This window comes from Silurus meridionalis, chromosome 24 (assembly GCF_014805685.1).
Source record: "Silurus meridionalis isolate SWU-2019-XX chromosome 24, ASM1480568v1, whole genome shotgun sequence".
Lineage (NCBI taxonomy): Eukaryota > Metazoa > Chordata > Actinopteri > Siluriformes > Siluridae > Silurus > Silurus meridionalis.
Genome location: NC_060907.1, coordinates 4,917,410 through 4,928,673, shown reverse-complemented (window position 1 = coordinate 4,928,673; position 11,264 = coordinate 4,917,410). Strand labels below are relative to the sequence as shown.

The following is an 11,264-nucleotide window of genomic DNA, read 5'->3' as shown; positions in this document are numbered from 1 at the left end:
GTAGATTTGATGATGTAAAACATCGTTTAGCACAACTGGACCAGTGTACAACAAGAATTGGCGTAGCTCTGTTGCTTTCCACCTACATCGATATGCTAGTGCCCATGGCCTTCAAGCAAACTCACGTGGAATGTAATTTCTCAAGGCAATAAGTCTATCTGATACCATGGAAGCTTGAATCGATGATATTCAACAGTGCAAGGGACCAGTGGTGCTGATCCACAAGTCTAAGAGACGCTGCATTACACCCAGACAAACCAGGTGCATGTAATTATGTGGGAAACAAGTGACCATGTCAATGCCAATGTCTGTAAGAGGTGAGTGCTGGATGTGGTGTTCTTCATCAGTTGCTTGCCTAAAACTCTCATCAGTTCTGCGCTTTGCATTCAATTGATTTCCAAACACCTGTTTGGTGACATTTCTCACATCCACGATATGCAGTGTGTGACTTCACACCTCTGATGAAGGCTCGGTCAGGGGCATCGCACACAACAATAACAACATGCAAAAAGAAAGTTTTCTTCTTAAACAGAAACCCATCTCAGAACATTTTTAGCTACTGAACCAGATCATGAAGATAATCAGCCAAAGAATTTGGCTATGAAGTACCACAAAAGAGTCCAATCAACACAGGTGCCTTAGTGTGACCTTGCAGCAAACCAAGAATCGGCCAAAACTATGTACTATTACTCTTAAAGAATGGTAGTCCATCAAAATTCAACTTTAGTTTGAAGACATGTTTGTCTGGCACAGTATGCCAAACTTTATCAAGGATTTTCCAAACAGAATTCAGAATTCCACAATAATGGTAATAATGGCTATACTGCTAATGCTGTAGTGTGTTTTTGTTTTCAGCAACGTTCTTCCATCCTTAGGCAGAGAGGAATGATGGACTTTGGGAATGGTAAGAAGTGCTGACAAAGCAATTAGTGAAATTAATTTCCCAATCTGTTAGTGAACTCTGCAAATCACTATCTCTCTGACTACAAGGTTCTCCAAGATCAGAGTGGTCCTCAACAGAAGCTGCAGTCTCTTCGTTTACTTCCTTATCTTCAACATCCAACTCAATATTTTGGTGGCCACCTTCTTCATCACTAATTTCCATCTCTGATTTTCCTGAATCATCAACACAAACACTTAACTCCAAATTGTCCCCCCCTCCCCCTCCCTACATTGCTCATTGTCAATCAATTCACTGACTAATCTTAGTGGCCTCCTTCTGGAATTGCTCCTATCATTGTACTTCCAAAAACTTTTCCATACTTTATCTTTACTGAAGCCTTTTGTTCTTCCTCCTAAAAAAAAAAAATACAGATTATTAAAAAGTTTTAGACTATAATGAAAATTAAATACCAGAAAAAGAGAAGCTTTTTTCAGCCTCTGTTTGATTCTGAAAAAGCAAAAGCTTGAAGATTAATTAAAACCACTAATTAAAAACCAAAAATTTGATTTCTGTGATTTTAACTCAAAATAATACTGTTTGATGTAACACCTAATAAAATACTGTTTATACACGCAATCATGGCTAAACAATTAATTAAAAAGTAATTAACGACATAACATGCAACATACACCACAAATGAAATTCCAAAATATTGGTCAAACAAAAATGTATAATTTTCACTGTGATTTAATAAATAGTTTTACAGACATTTTACAGACCAACCAAATAACATCAAAATGATGGTTACAACCCTAATCTGCCCAAAACTATTTAATTTAAGTGACATAATACAATGAATGACTTTTTCAGGAGTAGTGGCATTTTAGTTTATTTACAACACGTAACAGTCAAATTAGATTAACCTCCTAAGACCTGAGCTTTGGTTTGGCTTGCATTTTAGATTTCTTCAAGTTAATTGGGGTTAGGAAGAACCAATAATTATAATAACCATATATTTTCTTTGAACATGAAGCTCTTCTTGGAAAAAAATGATGGCACTTATGTGGACACTCGATCTTTATCTACAGAAAACAATAAAGACACCATTGTGCACAATGTCCACATATGTGGAAACCCAGGTCGTAGGAGGTTAAAACTGCGTTCATGTGCTACTGAAACAAGGGCACTTGTTTAAGTGCATGCTGGTTTAATTAAAAACATTTTTTGCCGTAGTCCATTTATTCATACACGTACAGGTGTATTTTTTATTTCATCCCCGTTTGCATCAAAGGACAATGCGATTATTTCGATAGCACGTGAATGCATCGATTGATCATTAATTCCACATGTGACCAACTCTACTGGCTTTCCCGGGTTCAGTGCGAGTGGCTGTTTCCGAGTAAGACTGTGTCCGCCCACTTTTCAAGTTTGTACCGATTGGCCAGGCAGAGGGACCGAGCTGGGAAGGATGTGTTGCAAGTTGGAGCAATAAAGGATGGAGATGGAAATGTGTTGACCAGTGAGGAGAGTGTGTTGAGAAGGTGGAGGGAGTATTTTGAGCAGCTGATGAATGAGGAAAATGAGAGAGAGAGAAGGTTGGGTGGTGTGAAGTTGGTGAAAAAGGAAGTGGATAGGATTAGTAAGGAGGAAGTGAGAGCAGCGATTAAGAGGATAAATAGTGGAAAGTCGGTTGGACCTGATGACATACCGGTAGAAGCGTGGAGATGTTTAGGAGAGATGGCAGTGGAGATTTTAATTAGATTGTTTAATAAGATTCTAGAAGGTGAGAAGATGCCTGAGGAATGGAGAAAGAGTGTGCTGGTACCAATATTTAAGAATAAGGGAAATGTACAGACCTGCAGTAACTACAGGGGAATTAAGAGCCTGGAGAGGTGGAGGTATGCGCTGGAGACAAGGGAATTAAAAGTCAGTAGGAGTAAGACAGTACATGTGTGTGAATGAGAGGGAGGCTAGTGGAGTGGTGTGGTTGCAGGGAGAAGAGATGGAGAAGGTGGAGGAGTTTAGGTACCTGGGGTTAACAGTGGAAAGTAATGGAGAGTGTGTTAGGGAAGTGAAGAAAAGAGTGCAGGCACGGTGGAGTGGGTGGAGAAGAGTGACAGGAGTGATTTGTGATAGTAGGGTATCTGCAAGAATAAAAGGTAAAGTTTATAGGACTGTGGTGAGACCTGCGATATTGTATAGATTAGAAACAGTGGCATTGAGTAAAAGACAGGAGGCGGAGCTGGACGTAGCAGAATTGAAGTTGTTAAGGTTTTCGTTGGGAGTGATGAGGATGGACAAGATTAGAAATAAGTTTATTAGAGGGACAGTCTATGTAGGACGTTTTGGTGACAAAGTGAGGGAGGCGAGATCGAGATGGTTTGGACATGTGCAGAGGAGAGACATGAGTTATATTGGTAGAAGAATGCTAAGGATGGAGCCACCAGGAAGGAGGAAAAGAAGAAGGCCAAGGAGGAGGTTCATAGTTGTGGCGAGGGCAGACATGCAGGTAGTTGGTATGAAAGAGGCAGATGTAGAGGACAGGGTGGTATGGAGACGGATAATCCGCTGTGGCGACCCCTAATGGAAGCAGCCGAAAGAAGAAGAAGACTGTTTATTTACCATATTTACAGCTCTTTATACCTAATTTTTCTGTTTATTTACCTCATTTACTGTTTATTTACCTTGTTTACAGATCTATTTTCCTCATTTACATATCTATTTACCTCATTTACAGCTCTATATACCTAATTTTCAGCTTTCTATACCTAATTTACAGCTCAATTTACCTCATTTACAGCTCTATATACCTCATTTACAGCTCTATATACATCATTTACAGCTCTATATAGATTTAGATAGATTTATATAGATTTAATTTACTGTTTATTTACCTTGTTTACTGTTTTTTTTTTTTTTTTTTTTTACCCATTTACAGCTCTATATACCTCATTTACTGGTTGTTTACCCCATTAACAGCTCTATATACCTCATTGATATACCGCATTTACAGCTCAATTTACCTTGCTTCCTGTTTATTTACCCCATCTACAGCTCTATTTACCTCATTTATAGCTATATTTACCTAATTTACAGCTCTATTTACCGTATGTAAAGATCTAATTACATCATTTACAGTTCTGTATACCTAATTTACTGTTTATTTACCCCATCTATAGCTCTATTTACTTCATTTACAGCTCTTTATACCTAATATACAGCTCTATATGCCTAATTTACAGCTCTATTTATCTCATTTACAACTCTATAAACCTCATTTACAGCTATATATACACCTCATTTTATTTAGTTTATTTACCTAATTTACTGTTTATTCACCCCATTTACAGCTCTATATATACCTAATTTACAGCTCCATATACCTCATTTACTGTTTATTTACCTTGTTAACAGTTTATTTACCTCATTTACAGCTCCATATACCTCCTTTACAGTTTATTTACCTCTTTTACTGTTTATTTACCTCATTTGCAGCTCTATATACCTCATTCACACCTCTACTTACCTTGCATACTGTTTATTTTCCTCATTTACTGTTTATTTACCTCGTTTACTGTTTATTTACCTTGTTTACTGTTTCTTTACCTCTTCTACATATCTATTTACCTCGTTTACTGTTTCTTTACCTCCTTTACAGATCTATTCACCTCATTTATAGCTCTACTTACCTCGCTTACTGTTTATTTACTCCGTTTACTGTTTGTTTGCCTCGTTTACAAATTTATTTACCTTATTTACAGATCTATTTACCTCATTTACAGCTCTATATATCTAATCTACAGCTCTATTTACCTCATTTACAGCTCTATATACCTAGTTTACAGCTTTATATACCTAGTTTACAGCTCTATATACCTCATTTATTGTTTGTTTACCTCGTTTACTGTTTACTTACCCCGTTTACAGCTCTATATACCTCATTTACAGCTCTATTTACCACATTAACTGTTTATTTACCTTGTCTACAGTTTATTTAGCTCATTTACAGCTCTATATACCTCATTTATAGCTCTATCTACCTCGTTTACTGTTTATTTAACTCATTTGCTGTTTATTTACCTCGTTTACAGATCTATTTACCTCATTAACAGATCTATTTACCTAATTTACAGCTCTATATACCTCGTTTACTTTTTATTTACCCAATTTACTCTTTATTTAACCCATTTACAGCTCTATTTACATCATTTGCTGTATGTTTACCCTATTTATCTAATTTACTGTTTTTATCTCATTTACTGTTTAAGATGTTGAGGTTTTCGTTGGGAGTGACGAGGATGGATAAGATTAGAAATGAGTTTATTAGAGGGACAGCGCATGTAGGATGTTTTGGTGACAAGGTGAGGGAGGCGAGATTGAGATGGTTTGGACATGTGCAGAGGAGGGACATGAATTATATTGGTAGGAGAATGCTGAGGATGGAGCCACCAGGTAGGAGGAAAAGAGGAAGGCCAAGAAGGAGGTTCATGGATGTGGTAAGGGAAGACATGCAGGTAGTTGGTGTAAAAGAGGCAGATGTAGAGGACAGGGTGGTATGGAGACGGATGATCCGCTGTGGCGACCCCTAATGGGAGCAGCCGAAAGAAGAAGAAGAAGATCTCATTTACTGTTTATTTACCTTGTTTGCTGCTTTATTTATTTCATTTACTGCTTTATTTGTCTCTTTTACTGCTTTAATGCATGTGTCACTAACAACCATTTTTTTTCCCCTTTAAATGTAACAGGTTGGGAGCAGACAGAATTTATGACATTGCTTGGTATTTAATCTTTATTTCTTGTGGTTGGAATAGTTTTCTGAAAAATAATCTGTAATGTTTGAATAGTGTACATTATACTGTAAGAAAACTGATTTGCACTTTCATTTTACACCAAATTTTAATTTCTCTTTTTTTTTGTTTGGCTCAAAAATGATCTCTCTATGGCATACTGATTGTAGTTTATTTATTTATATAAATAATATATACACTTTCTTCTGCCATATCAGAATCACCTCATCTGGTGTGTTGAATAAAGAAGGTGGCTGAACTTTCCAGGACTGGAATGGCTTTGTGAGATTTGACCCTCATCAGGGCCTGTGTGTTGTTTCTGCAGGACTTTCCCATTAGCATTAGACATGGGCTGCGGAAAAAGCCACATCGCTGAAAACCTCAGCAATGGACTTGTTCTTCTCTATAGTCAATCCTCTCTCTGTCAGTAAAAAAAGATTTTATATAATAATTTGACTCCTTTCTCCTGCACAGGACGTTGTAGAGCAGATGTTCCTTTCAGACATCTCAAATGCTTCGTTGGTACGTAACTCTGTTTAGAACTAAAGTGAAAAAAATAATCCATAATAATTTTGTAGTGTACTTGGATAAATCTAGAATAACTTGATCATTAATTATTATTATTATTATTATTATTATTATTATTATTATTATTATTATTATTATGTTTGCCAAAGCATTATTGTATATTTTTAAATACATTTGACCAGGACATTTGATAACCTCAAAAGGTTTTGTCAAGAACTGTACGTTGAACAAATTAGCTTACCATGCTGGTTAATCTGGATAATATTTGTCGATCATACTGGTCATCTAGTATAAATTTGACCAGCTTAGTGGACAATGTATATTAAATTCAGCTAGGATATTACTGAATAATCTACAACAAAAAAGTAAATAATAATCTAGATAATTTAAGTAAATAGGTACATTTTTAGTTGTACCTTGTACAAGATATTGAATTTATTTTTGTTTGAGTAGTAGAAATATTTGAGAATATTTATTAAGCATGTAGAAAAATCTGGATACATTTGTCCAGCATAGTGGTTAATCAAAAAAAGATTTTTCTTAATTTTTAAAGAAAAATCAGGAACAAAACAAAACCCTACAGTAAGTTTCTGGAGTGTACTGAAAAATAAAAGTGTCATGATACATACTGGATAATTGGAAGTAAATCTGACCAGTATAACCTCATATCAATTTGTCAAGGTTTCCAGATTTGGAGAAAAATTATATGGTAAAATGTGTTTACTCTATGGGTTATATGGTGTATAAATCTGGAGTCCAATGCACCAAATAATCCAAAGTAGTTTTTTTTTTCCAGAATTCCTGATTAAAAATAGTAGATTTGCCCAGCATACTGAACAATGCAGATGAAATTTGTCTAGGATATGGAGTAATTTAGAATGCTTTTTTTCCCCCCAACAAAAAAAAAGGATATTCTCAAGTAAAGTTGTTTTAAATTCTCTACTATGATGTGTAATCTAGAATAAATTTCTCAAATTGAATAGTCCAGATAATTTATTTTGGTTGAGTAGTGGATCATTTGTCAGGCATATAGAATAATATGAATATATTTGTTTAGCTTATTAGATAATATAAAAATACTTTCTCCAGTATAAAGCATTATCTAGAATAAATGGAGTCAAAAATAATAATAATAAAAGCACCCATTATGATGGATAATCTAGAATCTATTTGTCAAATCATACAGAATAAACTAGAATTTATACATTACTGGATAATCTGGAATAAATGTATGCAGCATACTGGATAATTCAGAATAAATTTAGAATAATGTGTACTGATAAAACCCAATTCTCCTGGGCAATCTAGAATACATTCTGTCTCAATTCCTGGACCAAATCCCTTTCTTTAGTATGATTGATAATCTAGAATCAAAATAACGTGTTTATACAACATCTCCAGTATAGTATATGTTTGGTATAAGGAGTATATGTGTGTGTGTTGACACCAGTGTGTGTATTTCAGAGGCTGAATCGGCAGAGTGAGATGCCTACACACTGTATGATGGCCGATGAGGATTTCCTGCCGTTTCAGGAGAACACCTCCGATCTGGTGGTCAGCAACCTCAGGTATCTCTCTAATACTGTGTTGTTGAGTTCCATCCCTTTTTTATCAAGCGTCACTGCATCTCTATGGAAACCAGGACAATTCTTAAGTGTTTGATGGCTGTGTTATATTCCTGTGCTCATCTTTTCTCTTCTCAGTCTGCACTGGATCAATGATGTTCCAGGAGCGTTGCGTCAGGTACTATATGATCATCTCCCACTTTGATAATGAATACAGTCTCTTGATAATGAATTAAAAGAAAAGCCTGGGTAAAGCTAGCAGAACCTTTATTCTGAAGTCAATGTGGCTCTTCCATCTCTGTCTATCTCACAGCATTTGAGGAAACCTAGCAAACCATAATATATTTGACCATAATGTCCTGGATGATGTCTATGTTTAATGTAGCAGCCTGGGAATCTTGTCCATGTTCACCCATTTTGTCCACATTGAGACATTTTATAAAAAAATGTGTTTTTTAATGCAGCATTTCAAGAATGATGATAGTCACATGACCCATTTAATTAGTAACAAAGGACGTCCATTAAGCGTGCTTATTAAAATACTAGGCCACTAGAGGGTGTAACTGTGTCCAATACGATTCAGTGCGAAAACTGATTTTGTCCTGCGTTTTTTTACGACAGTCTAGCGATATTTATTCTTTTTGCGTTTCAATTTATAAATGAATTCATTTGAGTAAATAAATCTACCTTGTGTGTTTCTTGAATGCAGACATTTGTTAAAGTACACTGAAAACATTTGAAAAAATTACATCTTTAGAGAATTTTATATTTTCTAAATGTAAAAAAACACACACATATACACACTTGTACACATCTGTATTATCCAAATGGGGTCTAAGAAATGTAAACTATGTTAACATAATGTATACTATGTTAAATTTTTACTAATTTAATCAGTTACTAAATTTGATCAATATAATAAAAAAGTGTATCGAATCAATTTGATAATTTTTTTTATTTAAACCAAACAGGCCACACCCTCCAGGCCACACCCTCCAATTAAAAAAAAAAAAACATTTCAGCCTTTCTGTCTGTCTGTCTTTCTTTCTTTCTTTCTTTCTTTCTTTCTTTCTTTCTCTCTTTCTTATATCTTGCTAAACTTCTGATGCAACAATAATGTATATAAATCCTAAAAATTCCTGCTCCTCCCGCAGGTCCATCGTGTGTTAAAGCCAGACGGCGTGTTTGTAGGGGCGATGGTGGGAGGCGTGACCCTGTACGAGTTGTTCCCTGCAGCACACCGAGTTGGACGAGTTGGACATGCACACTGTTTTCAGTGTGCAAGAATCCAGATCACAGATTCTCTGTTTTTTATTGCTACGTTTATTGTGCTCACGTGACGCCTTCTTTTTGTTGTCACGCATAGGACGTTGATGAGATCCAGGTTCACTACCCTGGCATGTTTGAAATCATGTCCGACTTACAAGGTGAGATGAGCCAGAAGTGCTTGGACACCTGACCATAAGATTTGAGCATCCCGTTCCACATTTAATCTCTAGTTTGGTAAGATGTTTCTTCTGGAGATTTTCCCTCTGCCTTGACCTGCTCACGACCTTCTCGCTGATATCTCGAGCTCCCTATCGAACCCATGCATGTTGTTAATAGAAGGTCAGCATAGCTATCTTGGAATCGGTCAGCTGATCAATCGTGCTCTAGGTTGAGGTTTTGGCCCGCCGATCTTTTCGTTATTATGTATACACTGATCAGCATAACATTATGACCACCTGCAGAATATTGTGTTGGTCCCCCTTTTTGCTGCCAAAACAGTCCTGACCTGTAGATCATTAACCATTAACCACCCATGAAACTGTCGCCGGTTGACCACTGTTCCTTCCTTGGAGCACTTTTGATAAATACTGACCACTGCAGACCACCCGTCTAAAAGAGCTGCAGATTTTTCCTGCTTCTAGATGTAATGATGTCATATTGGTTCGCCTGATTGCTGTATTTACACAGACATTTACAGCATTTGGTAGATTATTAATCCAGAGAAATTCTATCATTAATCAATTTTTTCCAGGGGTCTTAAAAAAGTCAAATAAAATCTAAATTTTAGGCCTTAAGAAAGTCTTAAATTCGCTGTTCTTAGTCGTAAATAATTTTTAACAATTAAAATTTTCCAATTTCTATGTAACACCGTCTCAAACGCTCATTGAAATGCTCCTGCAGCACTTTGTTTCATTTGTTAGTATCTGTGGTTGTCGTCGTTCTTTCTTTCACTGAAAATATAATTCACTGTATTGCAACTACAAATGAGACCAAAATGCAGCAGCCAATCAGCTTTCTGTAATCGGAGCGAATCTCTCGGATCGTACCACCGACATAAAACACACTATTTTTTTCGTTACATGGCTTGAAAATAAAAATGAATGGAGGCCAGTTGCTGACGTGTTTGCGTTTTTGTTGTAATAGAGGCCTGACATTTTATTTATTAATGATCTTAAAAATCTCTTAAATATGACTTGGTGAAACCTGTGAAAACCCTGTTTTTACACCTGAGCAGTTGAACATGAAGCCGATGTTGCACAGAGACACCATTCTAGCAGTGGCTGCCATTTATAAAGGCGAATAGAAGAACTTTCCCAACCAAAAAGCTGAGGGACATCTTTTGAGATGTTTTATTCCAAAATAAAAAGTTGTAGGCTTTAGAGAAGTGATGGCAGGAATGTTATCGTGCGTTTAGAGTTTCTTAAACCAAAGTGCTGAAAATACATGACTGGTATTAACATTACGGTTCCTCTGGAGCTGAAGATCTGGATATGCATTTTTGTTGAAACTCCTGACCGAAGCGAATCTGTTGTACGTCCTAGAGATGTACGGTAGTGAGGACGGATTCGTCCCAGCCACGTTCGACATCCTGTTTATGATCGGCTGGAAGCCTCACGAGTCACAGGTCTGCTGCTCAGTAATGTGTTCAGCTGTACATTTTAACGATCGCTACAAATATAAATGATCCGGTTTTTTTGTTTTTTCTTTTTCTTAACACGAAGAGAGGCCATGTCGTTTGCCGATTTGGCAAAATCAGATCGCAGACCAGCATTAATACGGACAAATCCGACACGAGCTGACTTGAACCAAGCTCATTAATATTTGTACTGAAAAACCGTTTAATGGAACGTACATAAAAAAAAAATATAAACCAACAAATGTCAATTGTTTAATTGAATGTTTATGTACAGATAATCAGAACAATTTCCTCAATTCTAAAATACCCCCCCCCACACACACCAATAACAAATATACATACAAACGTATAAATAACCAAAAAGACCTTCAGGTCTTCCATCATTATCAGTATCCTCCTCCTGTGGAGGAGAGAAATAGTGCATTTCTTTCTTTTTTTTAATCATCATGGCATTACATTTATGGCATTTAGCGGACGCCATTTTTCCAGAGCGACCTCCAACTGAGCAGGATTAAGGGCCTCATTCAAGGGCCCAGCAGTGGCATCTTGGTAGTGATGGGATTTGAACTTGTGACCTACTGATCCAGAGCGTGATG

The 11,264-nt window shown here is 36.4% G+C and overlaps 1 protein-coding gene across 1 annotated transcript; it reads left to right on the top strand.

Annotated features, from left to right (window-relative positions):
• Positions 1-273: 273 nt before the first annotated feature.
• On the top strand, positions 274-10,831 carry LOC124378602 (arginine-hydroxylase NDUFAF5, mitochondrial-like). Its single transcript, XM_046838333.1, has 11 exons — positions 274-317; positions 5,629-5,661; positions 5,996-6,057; positions 6,143-6,192; positions 7,663-7,766; positions 7,902-7,941; positions 8,918-9,091; positions 9,130-9,221; positions 10,269-10,327; positions 10,574-10,656; positions 10,754-10,831. Exons 1-11 carry the CDS (start codon positions 274-276, stop codon positions 10,829-10,831), a joined length of 819 nt encoding a protein of 272 aa, XP_046694289.1.
• The last annotated feature ends 433 nt before the right edge of the window (positions 10,832-11,264 follow it).